This window comes from Hesperophylax consimilis, chromosome 8 (assembly GCF_061612785.1).
Source record: "Hesperophylax consimilis isolate HC1 chromosome 8, BYU_Hcon_1.0, whole genome shotgun sequence".
NCBI lineage: Eukaryota > Metazoa > Arthropoda > Insecta > Trichoptera > Limnephilidae > Hesperophylax > Hesperophylax consimilis.
Window position 1 is genome coordinate 981,052 of NC_142843.1, and position 20,868 is coordinate 1,001,919.

The following is a 20,868-nucleotide window of genomic DNA, read 5'->3' on the forward strand; positions in this document are numbered from 1 at the left end:
TATGCAGCTAGAATACCAATTACAAATCGGAAGTATAAAGATTTGTAAGAGCTAAAAAGTGTATTAACATCTAGTTGCCACTCTTTTTATGATGACCTTCCGCACAGCAATCGCTAAAGACTGCAACTAACTATTAGACTAGAGATTTCGAGTATATTTTTTTATTTTTATAATTTTATTACTATTATATCTTGTTTAGTTGGAGTTTATTAAAGACTATGTTTTAAATATTTTCATGGTAAAATAAAAATAATAATAATAATAATTGCACTTAGGTACGCTCTAAAGGTTCGTGTGTCACCAAATAACTTTAAACAATTGATCTCAACAATGTTATTCTTAAGATTTAGGTTATAAATACCTATTTATAACGATTGTTAATTATTTTTGAAATATTTCTTGATAAAAACTTTTCTTTGTAAATCATCTTTAATACCTTATTCCCTAACATTTCCGCAAGCAACACCGCCTAAATCTAATAAAATATCAGTCAACACAGCTCAAGTCATAAAATAAAAGTTAAAATAAAGTAAATTGTTAAAGTAAGTATAAATAATTATTTCTTAACCTCTAACTAGGGTATTTATTAAGTAATAACAGAAAAAATCCACCGAGTTTTTAAAATAAACAGTTTTTTTCGTCTCCTGTAAAGTTGGTAAAAATGACTTATGCGGTGTTGTTAGCTAAGGGACGATGTTTGATATAATTATGTATAACTACTTTGCAACCATAATGTAGAAATAAAAAGACCATGTTTGATATAATTTTAAGTACAATATTACATTCATAAATGGGTTACGTTTGTCATTCTTAATATTTTATTTTTGTAGACATGTAAAGAAGATCAAATGGCGGCTCTTGACTAATTTATGCTAGAAATAAATAAAACTAAAAACAAACATAGTTAAGCAGATTGTTATGTATGAATATATATATGTACATATATACATTACACACAAAAACCCCGTGTTTATTTACTCATTTAATCAGTGTAATACTGAGTATTTGAACCAGACAAAGATTTTAATATTAATCATAATAATATGTGTATTTCATTTTGTTTTAGATGGCTGACAACGGCCAAAGAAGGTGACACCTTTGAGCTGACTGGGAGCCCTGTTTTGTGTTACTTGGTGACTACCAAACTGAAAGGTCTTTTTCCAAAATTAACAATCCAAAACAAAGGATTTAAGGTTTGATATAATATTGTGTACTACTAATTTGTATTACATACTACCTCAATAGTTAGTCCTCAATGTACTAACATTGGAGGACTTCAACAAAAGGACTGAATAATTTCACCTGGTCTTATTCACTATGTTTTTAAAATCTATATATATTTGTCATTTTGACTGGTATAGATTCCACGTGTAACTATGCACAGTGTTAAACATGATATTTGAGATGTTAAGCTCGGTGTTTGGGATTTTAATATGTTTGCCCAACAAGGAGGAAATTTACAGAACTTAAGACCCCATTAGTCACCAACATAAGCTATCATTTGGGGACCGTTATGTAATGTATTTTTTTTAAATAGTACATAGCTACAAACATACGTTTATGTAGTATTTTAAAACTGTGCATTGATTTTCTTTATTTAATTGTTAATTTCTCTCTTCCAAAACTTTTAAATTTTATTCATGTTCTGTTTTATTTTATTTATTTTGTAGACAATAGAGGGTTAATATATAAAAAAAATGCAAATGAATACCAATTCAGCTGTGGTAAGTGAAAACACAGAGTCTCCCTTGGGACTCTCAACGAATAGGCTGTGTTTTTAGTTACGACGGCAGAATTGTACAATAATTACAAAAATATTTAGGAATAAAGCAATAAATATGTAAAACAACAAAAACAAGAGACTGTAAAGTTTGCTTCAAGTAAAACAAGAGATTTGAGAAATTTAGTAAAATTCTGGGGGCTATCGCTAAATATGCCGGAATCTCGCCACTACAGTGGATGTTATATTACAGTCGACACATTTGCACAAGAGGAGGGGAGAAGGTTAAGTTAGTTCTTTGGAAAGGAATATGGAGTGTTTTGGACATTCTTGGTAGACGGTGATTGATATTGATTTTGGCCAAGAGGAAAGATTCTCATTGGTTATTTATGATTTTTTAAATAAATTTTTGTCACAATGTTCATTCAATGTTTCTAATTTGAAATATTCTTACAATTCTTATAGTGGTAAGCAATGAGGACAATCTAGGGTAAGTAATTTATCTTTAATTTTCCAATATGCATATGTACTAAAATTTTTATTCTATTTATTTTCAGGTTTTTGTGATCAATACGAAGGAAAGCTTAAGAGGCCCGGAAGACAAACAAACTGATGAAGATAACTTTATAAACCATTGCCTGGGATTCTCTCGAATTGTCAAGGTTATGGAGAAGGTCAAGAAGCCTCTGGCCTTCCACAACGCGCTGTCGGATCTGCTGATATTCTTCCACCAGTTCCTGGACCCCTTGCCCACCAGATACGAGTCATTCAAACACAGCGTTCACCAAACATTTCCCGTTATCTATGACACCAAATTTATTTCCAATGAAATGAAATTTCTTGTTAAAAAAGAGAGGTTTAGTGATTCAACATGCCTCGAAACGTAAGCATTATTTGTTATTATGGTAGAAGTGTATTCCAAACCTTTCTCTCTCGGACGATAGCTACCCAAATTTGGGTAGCGCTGCTAACATCCTTGTAGTGCTGCTAATATCCTTGAGCAATAGCTACCTAATTTTGGAAGCTGTAGGTGGATAATTTTTATGAATTAAGATTAATTTATTTTAAACTTTCTTTCTTGAATCAGGTATTATGTTTAGGGGCCGTTCAAGTATTACGTAAGCAGATTTATTACAATTATTTACCCCCTCTTCCCCCTTGTCAACAAAAGTAAGCAAAGCTCTTACCCCCCCCCCCCCCCTCCCATGCTTACGTGAAAATTGGTACCTATATGCATTTTTCTGTTAATGTATTCTGTTTTTTAAGCGAGTACCTAAACGTAGGTATTAATTATTTGTGGGAATCCCCGAATATGTATTCGGTTTTCAAACATAGACAATGTGTGGGTTGCCAATGTGTAAAAAAAAAGAACTACTGCTGAGCAGTGCTGACGTAATCACTATCTCGACCCACCCACCCCCCCATGTCATCAAAAATAAGCAAAGCAAAGACCCCCCTGCCCCCTTATAGTGCTTACATAATACTTGTACGTCCCCTTAGTCGCTATCTTGAATACAAAAAAGATATCACTAATGTTCTTCACGTCAAATATTCTAGATAATATTTTGTACCGTGTAGTCGGCGTGTATGCGATGCCATTTTATTTGTTTTCTAAAATTTTAATGTCTGTTCACATATTAACAATTGCTTTTTTTAATGTCTGTGACTACAGACATTTCCAGTAGACCACAGACAGTAAACAGAAATAGTAATATGTATTCAATATTGTCCTAAATAAGTTCAAGGTAAGGAAATTTCTGGTTCCTAATCCTAACACATATTCGGATTATTATATAATCGGATTCACGCATTTATAAGTTTTACCATATTTTATATATTTTTATGAAATCGAAAAATGTGGGATGAACGGTGAAATATTGGTGGATTCGTTGGCTTTAAACCACAGTAACCAATTTATATGTTTTAATTTTTGAAGGTATGCTTCTTGGAATGAGCGCGGCGGAATCCCAAACCGCTGGAACTATTCAAATAACTATATTATCAGAATGAATTATAAATATGTTTGTAGGTTATACAAGTTCTTCAGCAGCGCCAGAGGACTGCAGGTAGCGCTGCACTCCCCCAACATCAGCATGAAGGACATATTTGAAGTGACCCCACAGTTCCATGAAGCTGGCTTTGATTCCTACTGCACAGGTAATAATATTATTATTTTTAGGTAATATTACAGCAGCTTGACACCTTTAAATTTGGGAGACCCCGACTTACTGGAATAGTTGTAGCGTAAAATTGGGTGACTTTTAAATCATCCGGCGACTTTCATCATCGCAGATTCTCGCTATCACTCGGAAATTACTCGCTTGTGACAGTGTGGATACAATGACGCTTCGAAAAGTTATATTCTAACATAATATGAGAAGAATATAAGAACAATATTATTGATGGTTGAAGTATGAAGCTGTTTTTAAGATAATTTCAGAGAAAAATTTAAATACGTTTTATAATAGTTTTGTTAAATTTATATTGTAAACTAAATCGATAAATATATCTACTTAAATATTCGAACTCAAATATTTTTTTTACTATTTTTTTTTTTAATATTATATACTCATAAAAAATAGTGTATCGAAATCGCCTCACTCCGAAAGGTGACTTTGTTCACCATGTTTTTATTTTGACTTTCCAAACACATAATATTTTTGTGCATATATTTCTATAGTAACATAAATAAATAAAGCATAAAATTTTACGACACAAATGATTTTGTAGTTGTTTAGTTTCAAAGTTGAAAATTTATCGAAGTCACCCCATTTTATGGTACATATTTTCATCTTAACCTCTCAGACAAATCATGGCAATCCGTATACTAGTGATGGAAATAAATCGATTTTTGTAAAATCTCGCGCGTTTACGTGAAAAGACGTTCTAATGTCTTGACCGCTATTATCATATTTACGTCTTTTGACGTTCTAATGTTCTGAGTGGTTAAAACAATATTATTACTGCAACGTCTCTCAAGAATCTCGCTTCGGTTGCCTGGACCCTAGAAGACTGTCCATTAGAAAAGACTGTACGATTCAGTAACTGTATGATGTTGTTACAGGTTACTGCTTTATTCGCCTGTGCCACTGGTCGGCGTGCCACTTGCAAGGATCGGACCACGTCATGTCCAGCACGGAGCACCTCAATTCTCTGAAGAAGTACTGCAACCGCATCAACATCAGCCGAGCCGCACAACTTTACATCGTAAGATCCCTCCTGTTTTATACTTACATACGTATAGGTCCATCTGAAGTGAACTTAATTTCCTCTTCATCAGAAGTGATATTTGGCCATAAGCACAGACATATGAATATATAGACTAGAAATTAAAGATGAGGGGTAAAATCAACTGTTGAAGAACGAAGGGGGTAAAGCTGACTGTGATTCGTCAATAAATCGATCTGACAGTATATAGGCATCTCGCATTATAATAATACCATTTAGTTCTTAAAAGTAAAATCTGCTTTTGAATGAATAGACATTTTTACATGGGAGCGCAAATTACTCGCCACGTTATGAACAAATTTGCGAAGTCCAAATTCGGCAAAATAAATTTGTTCTATTTTCAGAGTCGAATATTTCGTTTACGTATTTAGTTAAGACACTTTTATAAATGTTCATAATTTACTTCCCAGCAACCAACCAGCTTTGTGTTTCGCGTCCAGACGTATCTCGATGTGATAGTATATGTTTCTACAACTGATCCATATTATACGATGTGAATATGCTTAAAATAAAGTAAAATAATGCTTATATATGGAATGTAATACGACAATTGGGTTTATTCTCTTTTTCACATCTATTTTTACAAGTTTTCATACCACAAGCCACCATTTTGCCTTGTTATTTCGTAAAATGAACTGATGATGCCTCGACCATAGTTCGCACAAGAATGATGACGTCACGTTTTCTAAATTCACTTGAGGCCATAAGCGAGCACAGCCGGCTCCAATGGAACCGGTATGGGGAGTGAGAATAATACGCTTTTAATCACTTAGGGCAGGTCTACTAATATTCATATGTCTATGGCCGTAAGCAAGTTAATTTTTTTTTCATATTATCCATAGTGGAAAAATATATACAAGAGATGTAAAGGCTGATGGAGATATTGAAAGAAGGGCAAATGCAGGAAACTCCATTAATTAACTCCAGTCCACAATGGAGTGCTGATACCTACCCTGATGTACGGCAGTGAGGCATGAAATTGGCAGAGGAAGGACGAAAGCAGACTGAATGCTGTAGAAATGAGATCTCTGAGGCATATATATGATAAAACCATGTATGATTTTTTGAGAAATGTAAAGATTCACAAATTATGCAAGGCTGATGTAAGCGTAATGAGTAAGATTCAGAAAGGGACACTTAAGATTGTTTGGGCATGTAGAGCGAATGATCAAAGAAAGGAGTGTAAGGAGAATATTTGAGTGGTAGAAGTCGGGGACGCCCGAGGAAGACATGGCACGATCAAGTGAACCAAATTCTTGAGTTGTCCCATAACAAGAGTCTAAATAACAGAAAAGTATGTTTGAGGCAATGTATGAATGTGAATGAGGCAAGGAGTGTGTGCCAAGACCAGTTGTTTGGCGGTTCGTCCTATCTGCCTACTTGTTAGATATGTAGGAAAATTTTCTAAGAATCTTTATTATTTATACCTTTATTTCCTAAATAAAAAAGTAATTGGAAATATTTCCAGTGTCGAATAAGCAGATGACACGAGTTCCCCGTGCAGTGACCAAGTTTTGTTGATGTTTTCTAAAACCCAGTCTATGCAGGGTGTATCAGCGTGTACTTCAAGGATTTTAACAAGCGATTCCTGAGCATATTTGGACTAAAAAATTAAAATGTAGACATCATTTTGCTGTCCTATGATATACTTTTAAAATTTTTTACAACTAAAACATTTTTATTTCACACCTTGCCACTGATCACACTGCGACTCCTGGCAGTGTACGATGTCTGTGGAGGGGAAGGGAGGAGTGACATCAAGCCTGTTTTATGTACTAAAATATTAACTCTGGAATAAAACACATTGCCTATTTTCCAGAGTCTGGACTCTGACGACCCCCCGAAGCACCGTCCAGAGTTCCTACATGTGGAGATGTTTGGTGACAGAAAACTCAATGTGGCACAGGTTTGTCTCTTTACTAACATCTGCCAATAAATAATGTATTTAACCTTTCCTAGTTCGGTAAATATGCAGAAATAAGGGACGCCCTTAATACGCCCTTTAAAAATCCACCCGTAAAGTTTTTTTTAACTATAATTCCCTTCAGTATCATTGATACTTTAGGTTTTTGTTAAAACTATATTTGATTTTTAAACTGGTTACGTTGCCTAACACAGGCTCGGGGTATCAGCTTAAAGATGAAGTTGTGTAACCGAAGGCGTATATTTTGACTTGTACAAACTACTTTGAAACTGATCTACCAACGAATGAACTTCCAGATTTTTTGGTTTCAATATGTTGCATTTTCAAAATGCAGGTAAGTGGTTATTAAATTGATTTTTAATAAATAATATGACATATATTTCATGTTGCTGTATTGTCAACCGATTTCAGAGAAATGCGTATAATTATGTCCGCCAGGCGCGGTCCGTCCATACATACTGTGGATGCTCCGAGACATTGTGCATATTATCGTCACGTTTCTGTGTACGCACAACAAACCATCAACGAACGACACGATACAAAGAGCACTGGCGAGTCTAAATACACATACATTCTCAAATACTGTGAAACGCGTAAAACACACTGTGGTGTGGAAGCGATCTGTAAACCGTATCCAAGAATGATAGAACGTATGTTTTTTCCGCGCATGCGCACTGAGACCCGCAACCCAATATCTTCGTCAACTTTATACGATATTAATGACAGCATCCAACGTACAAAAACCGTCTTTAATGCTCATATGTATAATGCACAGAATCGTATACTCTATTACAAGGCTGCCCAACCCCAGGCCCGCGGGCCACAATGTGGCCCGCGAACGAATTATAAGTGGCCCGCGTGAACCATTTTCAAAAAACCCGCCAATCCGCCAATTTGAAAAAGTGTCGCGGGCCCGCGGTAAAACAAACAATGCAGTTTGCGCGCGGTCACCAGTGTTGCAAACGAAGGCAAGAATCAGCGACGAAAAAATCTAACCTGTTGAACTTACTTTTTAAACAAAAATACACCGGTTTTTGATATAATATTTTTTGCGTCCGAAATGGAATCTTGTAGCCACCCCCCCCCCCCCCCCCCATGGAATTCGAAAAATTGTCGCGGGGAATCACATATTATGTTTTTGGGTGCGCGGAAATTTTTCTCAGCGAAGTTCCGTAACAAACCCCCCCCCCATGGATTTCAAATATTTTGTGGGGAGCACTCATTTTTTTTTGTGGGGAATTATGTTTTATAGAAATTCTCTAACAACCCCCCCCCCCCCCACAGAAATAGGAACCGTCAGGTATTCAGTGGCCCGCCAGTGATTCAAAATCGTCAATTTCGCCCAACTGTTAAAAAGGTTGGGCAGCCTTGCTCTATTACTATTCCCTTGGTTTGTATGCGTGCGCTGCTTTGACAGTTTGCTTTGAGCTTGGATACTTCGCCAACGTCTTCTAAATGATAATAGTGAATTGTGTGGTTGTATAATTGAATCATTAATGCGCAAAAGTTTTGTGTCTTGGCTATTTGTGAAAAAAAAACTTATTCTGGATACCGAAGGATCTGGGTACCTAATTGTATCTTCTAGATGTCTATGTCTAGATGTGCATATTTGATATCAAGTACGAGTATAAACATTTGATGTCCAGCGTCCCTTCTACAAAAAGTCACTGACCGCCACTGATGTCCGCGTGTGTATATTGATTGTGATTGACACTAAAAGTTGATAGAATGCATTGTCATCGACAACGAGTCTATCTGCTGAGTTTTAAGGTTTACATTTATTTATTACCAAAAATACTAGTGAAATTTAAAAAAAACCACTTTGGAGTAGTAATATAATAATCAGTAGTATTTCAGTATCATTTCAGTTTCCGGAAATGGACAGTAATTCATTTTAATATTTATTTCGTTAAAATTAAAATCGATGTTCAGTCGGCGGCTATTGTGATGGATGTGAGTTATAAGGTTAGTTTTTTTTTCTTCTCTTATTTAACCCAAAATATGAACGTATGATCCCAAATTAGGTTCTTAGTTTGGATTTAATTTTAAAAAAAAACTATTTTAATATTATTACGTCAAAACATGGAGTGTAGAAAAGACGGAAAATTATCTGCTTTTTTAACAAAATGGCTACTAAAATTCATTTCGGGAAACTGAAATACTTCTCCTTATTATCTATCTGAAAAACTTCTCATTATTATCTAACTGAAATACTTCTCATTATTATCTAACTGATAAAAAATGTTTTTAAAATAAAATATGCAAATTAATTTCTAATGCCCAATTTTTGTTAACCCATATGCCACTGCAGCCTATTATTAAAAATACTAATTTCGATTATGTGCCTGCAACTCTGGTTCAATGAACTCTAGAACTAGGGTTTGCTTTGAATTTAAGTGTCACAATTTCCAAAATAGGATTTTTTTCAAAGATCGACAAAGAACCAAGCTATAGTATAACATTTGTAATAATTATTATTTTAATTGCCATTTTTAAATTTGGAACTGATTTGTCGAAAATTCATACTATTCGTAATTTTTCACGGGTCTGTGCTAGTTATATTAACATTTTTTTAATGTTGAATTCATGGTGCAATTCTGTAGTAAAATGTATTATTGTTTTTTTAAATCTTTACCTTGTCCCACTATTTGGGAACAATTTGATATTGGCCAAGAGACGACACGAGTCAATGCTGTAATAACAGTTTTTGTTCAGTAAACAATACAATAACAATAATAATATTACCCAAAAAACTAGTGCATAGTTAGGTAATAATATAAAGATCTCAAAACACTTTTTTGTATTATTTTAAATAGATATTTCAAAGCTCCACAGCTCTGGTGGCTCATATTGCTACCTGAAAACAATTATGACTAGTAACAACAACAAAAAACAATCCACCTATTTCTCTAAGAATTCAATTTCCAGACAGAAAACTTGGGTGAATTTCATGCTCAGAGCTCTCAGTCAGACCTAACGGTTGAAGAGGTTTTACTGTTCATGAAATTTGGGTGAATTTCATGCAGTCAAACCCAGTGGCGGACTAAGAGTGGGGGGGGGGGCGCCCCAGGCCCCCGGTCCTGGGGGTCCCCAAACGCCTTCATGTTCCCTTGATCAAATCCTAAACAAGGCTTTAAGGCACTAGGACACAAAAAAAAAGTTTTTTTTTTTAATTAAATTTTTTTAATGATGCATTTGATAAGAATGCTCTCACAAAATGTTTTAAAGAAATTCGAAAAATTGACGGAGATAAATCATTTTATGTGAAACCGTTTGAAACAAGTTTGTGTGGCGACAAGATAACAATCCAGAATTGTCTCATTATTAATAAACAGCTCGACCTACTTAGGTACCTACTTGCAAATTACTACCAAGAACAAATCGTAAACAACGTGGCCTACCTACGACAATACGTCGCAGTCGGTCTGGCACATTACGACAACTCGCCAGAAGGTTGGAGACAGACAAAGACTGCAAATAGACTACATAATGGTTAGACATAGATTTAAAAACCAAATAAAAGACTGTAGAAGCTATTCCGGCCCAGATATAGATAGTGACCATAATATGGTAATGGCCAAAAGTCTTCTAAAACTGAAAAAAATAAAAAAGAGAAATAATTTCAAATGGGATACAAAAGTATTAAAGATAAAAGAGATCAGCGACAGTTTTAGGGAAAAGACGCAAGAGTGCAACTTAATGGAAGAGGAGAATGTGAATGAGATCTGGAAAGTGATAAAGACGAAGATTATAACTACGGCAGAGGAAACTATAGGCAAGGAAAAACCCCAAACAAGGAAGGAATGGATAACCGATGAGATCCTAAATATGATAAAAGATAGAAGAGAGCTCAAAAATGATAAAAGAGCTGAATCACATAAGGAATATAAAGTGCTGAGAAACAAAATAAATAGAGAGTCAAGAATAGCCAAAGAAACATTCTACCAGAATAAATGCGATGAGATAAACGACGACCTCAAGAGAGGAAATGTAGAAAGAGCTCACGCTGCGGTGAAAAACTTCTTTGGGATGAGAGTTGGAAAGGGTAATGCAATAGAAGGAGAAGACGGTAAAATACTCTCCGAAAATGACCAAATAGGAGAAAGGTGGAAAAGATATCTCGAAATGCTGTACAATGGAAAGGGAAATTGTGACAACGAAACATTGATAGAAAGAGAAAATGAGGTAGACGCAGATGATTTGGGAGATCCAATCACTAGAGAAGAGTTTGACCTCGCACTGAAAAATCTCAAAAACGGGAAAGCACCCGGAATCGATGACGTTCCGGCTGAACTAATTAAGCCAGCAGGAAAAGGAACCACAGATGCCCTGTTTAAAATGATACAAACCATGTATAAGACTGGAGAGATACCAGAGGATTTTGAGAAATGCCTAATTGTCGCATTACCAAAGAAGGTAGGCACAACGAAATGTGAACAACACAGAACTCTTAGCCTAATATCCCATGCCTCAAAAATATTGACTAATATCATTCTAAAAAGAATCGAACCAAAAGTAGAAAACATCCTTTCCGGAGACCAGTATGGCTTTAGAAGAGGTGTAGGAACCAGAGAAGCAATATTGGCGCTACGAATACTGCTAGAAAAAAGAATAAAAAGAAACCAAAACAAATTCATCGCATTCATAGACCTGGAGAAGGCTTTCGACAAAGTAGAATGGAAAAGACTTTTCGAGATTCTGAAGAGAATTGACATAAAATATAGAGATAGACGAATAATCCAGGCGCTATACAAGAATGAGGCCGCTATAATTAGATATGACAATGAAACAAAAGAAGCCAGTATAAAACAAGGGGTGAGACAGGGATGCTCTCTGTCACCTGTTCTTTTTAATGCTTATATACAGAGTGCGATTGATGACTTGAGAGAGAGAATGAGTCACAGAAAAGGTGTAAAGATACACGGGCAAAAGGTGGATATGGAAAGGCGTGCAAGATGGATCGGCCATGTTATACGACAAGAAGGCCTCTTGCATGTCATAATAGAGGGTATGACCGAGGGGACCAACTCTAGGGGACGCCCACGCCGAGAGTACCTGGAGGACCTGCTGGTGGACGTGCACTGCTCATCATATGCAGAAGTCAAAAGAGCCGCACAAGACAGGGAAGAATGGAAGAGGAGATTAAATGAAATTGCTGCAAACCAATCCCAGGATTGAAACCAGAGAGAGAGCCAGAAGGTTCGAGCCTATCTCCTATGCGTAATTGCAGCGCCGACCGAAAGTTCCCGAAAGGCCCAGACTGAGCGAGTGGCTCCGATTTTGCAATTCCACCTACCTACTGTCGCCGCCGGCTGTACCGTATAAATAAGCCCAACGCAGCGAGCAGTCAGTCAGTCATCAATCTGCTCCGTGGTGCCTCAACCGATCACCCATTTTGAGACGGGGTTACCGGTGAGTCGGGGTAACACTATCACGTCGGGGTCACCACTTTGGGGATCTATGGTGAGAGGCACGAAATGAAAGACGTGTCGTGAAGGTCACAGTGTTTATTGATGAGTCAGGTGGCCGTAATGAGAGTGGACGTAGGACAGATGTAGTATTCTCCGGATGCAGGCTGTGATGGCTGGTCAAGCGCGGGTCAGTGAGTCGACGCCGGGCGCTGGTGACCGGACTCGTTGATGGTCAGACACTGGCGAAGAACGTGGGTCTTCAGGTACTCCAGTGCTGACGGGAAGGCCGAAGGTGCGGTGGACCTTGTAGGCGGTTGAGCGGGAGCTGCGTAGACCAGTGAGGATGCTGCGTTTCCTCGTGGTGGTCATGGTGCGTGGATGAAGCGCTGGTCAGAGGCGCTGGAACCAGGGCGCTGTAATGTGCCTCTCACTAGATCCCCAAATTTGTATGTTGAATTATCCTTCAGCAAAACTTTGAATACGTTTTTCTCGAAAGATTTTTAACACGTTTTTCAACCTGGTTGACAACATGTTAAACAAACTATACATCCGTTTTGAATGCACCATTCACCTTTAGCTACCATCGGGTAGGGGCCCTTTTACCCTAGGGACCCCTTTAACCTAGAGGTCCCTTTACCCTAGGGACCCCTACCCGATGGGGGGACCCCTAGGCAGTTGCCTACACTGCCTTACGCATAATACGGCCCTGGCCATAGTGACTGAATTTTCAAACAGTTTTTAAACCATTCGAGTACATTTGGAATATTACACATATTACACATATTTTCAAGATCCAACCAAAGCAAATCTAGATACAAGATTAGGAGCAAGCCTGCTTCTGCCGGCTGTTTGTGATTTTACCTTTTTGAATTACATACAATTTTGGCTTTCTATACTGGAGGAAGTTTATTTAGTTCAGCAACATTTACAGTCTCTGGCTAATAGCTCTGGATACAGGAATGGCCAAACTAAAAGCCCTGAATGAGTATTTAGTCACCGAACGAACCACAATCGTAGACAAGGCAATGATATGGACATTCATATCTAGAAACGAGGAAGAAGGAAGGTAAAAAGGCCCGGCGAATCTGCTCTTGATCAGCTGCATTATCGATTCAACAAGAAATACGTCGATCAATGTTTGAATGCATTGACCGATTTATACAAGAATTGTCGCAACTATACACGACCATGAAGCAAATCAACCATATTTTCCAAATTATTAAAACAAAGTTTATGCTAGAAGCTTCAGATGGCGCTCTGGCTGTAGCAGTGGACAATCTGCTACAAATTTATACAAGAATTGTCGCAACGATACACGACCATGAAGCAAATCAACCATATTTTCCAAATTATTAAAACAAAGTTTATGCTAGAAGCTTCAGATGGCGCTCTGGCTGTAGCAGTGGACAATCTCCTACAAATTTACGATAAATTTGATAAGGAGCAGGTTTTTCAAGAAATGGTTCCTCAGGCATGTACGCGCTACCGATACAAGTGTGGACGTTGCTGCCAAATTAGCAGCCCAAGAAATCCTCCAATTTATAATAAAATGGGACTTTAGTGAATCGTTACCCTGTACATCTCTCATACTTCAATACTTCTTGACCATTTGCATCTCGGTTGCATCATGCGAGAGGAGTTTTTCCAAACTCAAGCTAATTAAAAATTATCTTTGATCTACAATGAATCAAGAGCGACTCGTTAATTTGTCCGTGCTTTCAATTGAAAGAAAAGTTTCAAAAGAAATTGATTTCACTGAAGTTATTGAGGAGTTCAGTAAAATGAAGGCACGAAAACACTTTTGATAAGCTATAACAGCGACATACTTACTGAAAATAAAAACTACCTATTACTTTAGTTTTACCTGTTGTTTTTTTTTGCGGATCGATTCGTATTTTATTTTCCTCGTCTATACCCATATTTAAATTTCGCTTGCAAGATTTTAACTAAATAAACAAACACTTATACATACTAATGTAACTGAATAAAAATCTTGTAAAATTACTTCTTAAACTAGGGGGGGGGGCCTCATTCATCTGCCCCGGGCCTCTGACGGGCTTAGTCCGCCACTGGTCAGACCTAACGGTTGAAGAGGTTTTACTGTTAATTAAATTTTGGTGAATTTAATGCAGTCAGAGCTGACGGTTGAAGAGTTTTTACTGTTCATGAAATTTTTTCATGCTTTATATTTTAAGATTACAATAGAATTCCATCACGAAGTAATATTTCAAAAAGCATAAATTTTGACAGGACTTTTAATTAAAACATTAGTCCGCAATGTCAGTTCCATTAATCACGGCCACCGGTGATAATTTTCCCTTACATAAGTCCGTGGTGTCAATTCTAATCCAATGTTTTAACATTGGGACTTTCTTACATCACTTATAATTATTTAAATGTGCCGTGACGTCACGGGAAGTCTGTGTTGACATTGAATAATGGCAGATGTTGGCCAAAATAAAACATACATTCCAAATCACTCAAAGCGGTGGAATTCTGGATTCTTACAAGTTTTGTTTCTCTGCCAGAAATAGATTATTTTCCCAGCACTTTCATTATTATAATGTGTTATATGTCAAATAATGATTCACATTATTTTAATGAGATCCCTGAGGTGTGTCGTAAAAAACCATGTAATTAAGTAAAGTCAACAAGATGAAAATGGGTGCTTATGGTGCAGATAAATGGAGAAAAGAAATAGATGAAGATATTGTATATCAAATTAACTAGCGTCTTGTATAGGGCTAGCAGGTTCTTCAATAGTAACCAGCTGTTAACCCTATACAAATCTCAAGTATTAATTTAGAAGCCACCTCTGGGCCCCACAATACTTAATAATCCTACTTGATGCAAAGGAGGGCGGTCCGTCTGATTGTTTACAGACTGATTGCCAACTCTAATGCACAGACGCAATGTGGGCATGCTGAGTCTGTTCTACGGGTATTTTAATGGAGCCTGCTCCAAGGAGCTAGCAGCATTGATCCTCGGTGCACGTGTGTGAAACTCGACATACACGAGCGGAACACCTGTTCACAGTTGATGTTGGCTTCATGAGAACGCGCCGCTTCTTCGACTCGTTTTTGTGTAGGACGGCTCGTAAGCCGAACAAGTTACCGGTATCTGTCTTTCCTGCTTCATATAATCTGGGCCTCTTCAAGACCCGCATTAACTAATCTCTTCCTACAGTCCCTACCTTAACCCACCTCACAACCGGGTGGCGTCATAGCTCCCCTGCGCTTAATCTGTATAGAAGGGGGCGCTCCTGTGTTGTGCCATATAAAAAATTAAATCAAATACCTACATACTTAGTCGAGACATGTCAAAAGTGTATACCTATATGTAACAGACAATGTTTGCATGTGAATGAGGCAAGAAGTGTGTGCCAATATCGATTTGTTTGGCTGTCTGTCCTCTCTGCCTACCCTGCGGAGAAACGGCGTGATGGTTAGTTGGGATGTAAATGAAGCAAGAAAGTGTTTGTCAAGACAGAGTTGTGTGGTGTTTGATCCTCTGTCCCTACCGGGAAATGGCATGATAGGAAGTTATAACTCAGCTATAGAACAATGTTTATCTTCCATTGATATTCTAGTCCCAGCAAAAGGTGGTACTTGACTTCATTGCTAGTATTTTCTGTGTTTTTCATTTTTGTACAAGACGTGTAAGATGGAAGAGGACGATCGTCGATGATGTATGTATTACAAATGGCACTAGTTTATGCTTGGTTTAACTCTAAGTGACCAGCCCAGGAACAGGGGCTCCATCGAAACCAAAATCAAGTTAGCCTCTCAGACGCTGGGTTTACTGTACAGGGCCCGCAGATTCTGCAGATAGTACTTAACTGCTAGCCCTGTACAAATTGCAAGTGTACTCCACTGTTGAATTTAGCATCCACCTCTGCTTTGTGGCCCCCAAATACAAAAAAAAAACTTTTAACTTGGTGCAGAAACGATCGGTCTGTTTGATAGATTCCCATCTCTTGACAAACGGATTGCAATCTTTCAAGCAAAGGCGTCAAGTAGGAATGCTCTCCTCGTTCTACTAGTGTTTCAACGGGAGATGTTCCAGCAAACTATTACCATTGATCCCTGCGGCACCGGCACAGTTGGGAAACACGCCAAACGCGCGCCCAACATTTTTGCACGGTTGACATTATGTGTCACATCTTCAAGACCCATATTCACTCTTTCCTCTCCTCAAAAAGAGCCACCACACACATGCCCAAAGATGACATATGCCCTGAGGGAAATCAATTTCCCCGTGGCCTCCTGTTTGGATATAATGTTAAAAAAAAAAGAATTATGTACAATGATATGTGATGATGATGTTTGCATGCGAATGAAGCAAGAAAGAAGAATGTCAAGACAGAGTTGTGTGGCATTACATCAATTGTCCCTGCCAATAAATGGCATGATTATTAGTAAGTCCCCGGTAAAAAGGTTTTAAAAATTCGTTTTGACAGAAAGAACAATAATAATTACCTAAATTATTTTTATCACTCTAATTGAACTTATTAAAAGTGTACTATGAATCACATTTAAATAATTTGGGTGCTGTGATAATGATTGCATCTCGGGACATAAATTACAGCAGAGCACATCTGCAGACATTATAATTCATTGTTTGGAAAGGTTGGCGCTCTGCCAGAGTTCCCGTGAGCCCCGGTCCCAAGGCTAGGCGGGCAGAGGTACTAATTACGTTGTGTGCGACTCGCAGATGATAACGGGACCCGCTATTAATACTTTACTATTTTCAAATTTTTTTTTTACCTTTAACCTCTAGTGTGCCAAGAATTCCATAGCAGATTTCTGACGTTTGTAGCTGTCGTGTGCCGGCGAATCAGTAGCTGATTTGCTAGTAGCTGCCCCCATTTTATTGTATATACCATACCTTAAAAATAACATTGCAAATCCCTTGTCAAACGTCATAATTCCAATTTTATCATTAACTAGAAAATATAATAAAACTCGTATTATTTTCGTATTTCTTCAATCTAAATGTATAAAAATTCAGAGAAATACTTAACGCAATATCTCTGCACCAAAATGAGATACGGAGTCGAATTGAAGTTTATTGTAATGTAGTTTTTTAACAGTAACATTGTGATATGCAGTATATATGGTGGAAAAAGTAGGAGACGCCCGAGAATGACATTAGTAATAGCGAAGCATTGCGGGATCCACCAGTATATAACATTTTTTTATAACATCAGAGAGAAAAAAACATTTGTCTGAATATAAGTACGTATCCTGGGGAAAATACATAGGAAATATATATGTATCTATATTTTTTTTTATTGTAATATAAAAATATGGGTTACTTTTATAGGTACATATATATTTTACAAAGTATTTTATTTAAAGTAATTATTGGTCATGTATACCTTATCAGAAAAAATGAACTCTTGCATCTGATAAGGGAGCCACGATACTTACTTTGGTTGTATATTTATTATAATGTGTTTTTTATAAAACATTTTCATTTTTTTTTTAATTCGTTTAATTATATATTTTAAATAGATAATATATACACATTATCTGGTAAGAAGGTTCAATTTACGGAAACATAATTTTGCATAGATCAAGTAAGTTATTACGAAAATAGAGTCAGCCGAGTCATTTTACCCCGGCACACCAGGGTAGCATTAGGTTACGGGAGCCTGGGATTCCAAGGGTTAACCTTCTGCGTGCCAAAATGCAAAACAAAACTGTGTTTGCCGACTCAGTTACTCCACGCATTATATCATTTTAATTTATAAATTTTATTGCAAATTATTCTTACGCTTTCAAATATAAATAAAAGTGTTTTAAATTTACACATATACCTGATAAACAACCAACCAATATAAGGTAAATGGTTTGTACACTACATCAGTGAAAACTTTGTATTGATTGAGTAATTATACATATTTTCCCACACATTATAAAATATAACTTTTTTTTTCCAAATAAAATTTAAAAAAAAAAAACAAAATAATTTTTTGAAAATGTGTTTAAAAGTGCCTTTCCCAATTCTGTTTTAGTCAACTTTTTAATTACATTTTTTTTTGCAGATTGTATGCCACTTATCAAAATACGGGTCCGTCGATGTGAAAAAATATGGCCAAAATAGCGTCCTTGTTGCTGTGACAAACACAATTTGGTAAGACATGATATTAAATTGCTGTTGGAAATCTTTTATATGCGTAATAATTAATGACATTTTATTTCACAATCATATTTACAAGATTGGACCAAGGTGTGAACCCTGTGTGACTCCACTTGTTGCATTAATTTTTTCTGACTGTGGATTTTATTTGAACAATTTGTTGTCTACCAGTAAGATAGCTCTTAAACCAGGCTAATATGTTTAGTAAATTTTCTTTTTTACATTTTCTCTTCGGGATGCTGTTTTAAATCTTATACGGTTCTTTTTGAAAATAACATAGGTCACCACTTCTGTTTACAACAATCCTAAACTGTACTTATTTAGATAATAATACTATCAGATAATTCAAACCATTAAAACTTCTTTGAATTATTTCTTTTGTTTTGTGAAATATATTTAAGAGTGATTTGATGTATTCCTGATGTTGTATTATATTTTAAAGAAACATATGTTTTAAATCTGATCTATAAAATTCAATTTTCAGCTACATGCTTTAAATTGGTAATGTCAATAAAATACCCACTTAAATTTTTAAACACAAACTGATTATATGTAAATATCACAAAGTATTTACAATACATATACCCCCAGCCACACCATGTCCGATCACTCTCAACGACTCAAATAATAACACAGTAAATAAGGCAATAAATGCACCTCCATCTTGTACTTATACAAACCTTTGGTTGCAGTGCCCAGAACATTCTAGCGGAGTTGAATAAGGACTGGAAAGTGGCGCGCTATAATACCTTGAAGCACTCTCCCATTGCAAGAATGGCATTGTGGTAAGAAAAATTAGCATTTATTATTTTTTAATTTACCAACGATAAAACCTTAAAAAGTCGAGATTGAAAAAGTTAGGAATGGTTGACCTTCGCAGAGGTCATCGTGAGGCATTGACAAAATATATTTATGCTGAATTCTTTCTTTATAAAGAACTCCAGTGAAAAATATATTCATTTAGATCAACCGTAGACATCCAAATTAATAGACTTGTCCTAGGTAATATTAAATTTGGGTACCATTTCATCGAGCTGGAGACAAACCACGTGACCATAATTTTGACACCAGGAGGGTTTGAGAATGCTTTCAATAAACTACGATCTCCAAAGAGCCCACATTAAAATAACCAGACTGAAACAGCGCTGAAAAGTAAAGTTCGCTAAAGTAAGGCAACGGTTTTCAGCGCAGTCCATTGTAGGACTTTTCAGTGCAGTAGAAGTGAGTTGTTTTAGCTCATATTGATACTTGGAACAACTGGTATAAGTGAGAATAAATACTTATTCCAAATACCTGTTTCCTAGTATTTCACACTTGTACTAACTTACAGGTTTCTCTAGATTTCAGAATGGATTTGTTTTGTGTGGAGTATTGCTCACTCAATGCTGGATTCCCCACAGTATTATATATGCTAGAGAATTTGTGAGGAAAACATATCCCCACAAAGTTTTCTGAATAGATTTCCGAAGCATTATTGTATGAGGGGGGAGAACAATTCTCGACAATTTTTCTTGATAAAATTGATTCCCCAAAATTTTCAAGGGGGGGGGTGGAGTATATCAGGAAAAACTTATTCCCACAATATTTTAAAATCCATACAATACTTAGAACAAATACTAAGTATGAAAGTATCATTGACGTATCTGTTCTAGTATTAGTATTTACGCTTCACCTCTACAGTGCATGATCTGAATCCGCCTGGCGTAGCGACGCTTTTTTTTTTTTTTTTATATATTAACTCCACACAGGAGGCTCTGAAGAAAATAATTTCCCTCAGGGCATATGTCAAGCGACCCGTTCCCATGTGACAAATGTCAACCGTGTACAAATGTTAAGCGCGCGTTTGGCGTGTATCCCGACTACGCACCGGTGCCAAAGGGATCAATGACGCTAGTTCCTCAGAGCATCTTCCATTGTAATACCGATAGAACAAGGACAGCATACCTACCTGACGCCTGTGCTCTAAAGATTGCAGTCCATTTGTTAAGATTGGGGAATCTATCAAACGGACCGCCCGTTTTTGCACAGAGTCAAGGGTTTTTTTCAGGTATTTAGGGGCTCCGGACCAGAGATGGCTGCCAAATTTTGACAGTAGGGCGCACTTGCGATTTGTACAGGGTCAGCAGTTGTGTACTATTAAAGTATCTGCGGGCCCTGTACAGTACGCCCAGCTTCTGAGAGGCCAGCTTTACTCTGGCTTCGATGGAGCCCCCATACCTGAGCTGGTCACTTATAGTTACACCAAGCATATCAATGGAAGGCCTGTTCGGAAGTTTGCTTCCGTTGAAGGAGACTAGGTTATCATTTAGATCCCTTTTAGACGTAATCAGACAGGATTGGGTCTTTGAAACATTAAATTCGACGAGATTATTTTTACCCCAGGAGGAAATACTCTCGAGATAACCGTCCATTCTCTGCTTCAAAGCCCTCTGAGCCGTTGG

General features: G+C 36.8%; 1 protein-coding gene across 1 annotated transcript in view; it reads left to right on the forward strand.

Annotated features, from left to right (window-relative positions):
• LOC149421367 (pre-piRNA 3'-exonuclease trimmer-like) overlaps positions 1–20,868 on the forward strand; it is a 34,688-nt gene that overhangs the window by 7,499 nt on the left and 6,321 nt on the right. The window contains exons 4-10 of the mRNA XM_089634356.1: positions 1,067–1,193; positions 2,278–2,603; positions 3,750–3,877; positions 4,785–4,927; positions 6,768–6,854; positions 18,333–18,421; positions 19,120–19,212. Of these exons, the coding sequence (XP_089490482.1) occupies positions 1,067–1,193; positions 2,278–2,603; positions 3,750–3,877; positions 4,785–4,927; positions 6,768–6,854; positions 18,333–18,421; positions 19,120–19,212 (993 nt within the window). The remainder of the gene's footprint in view (positions 1–1,066; positions 1,194–2,277; positions 2,604–3,749; positions 3,878–4,784; positions 4,928–6,767; positions 6,855–18,332; positions 18,422–19,119; positions 19,213–20,868) is intronic.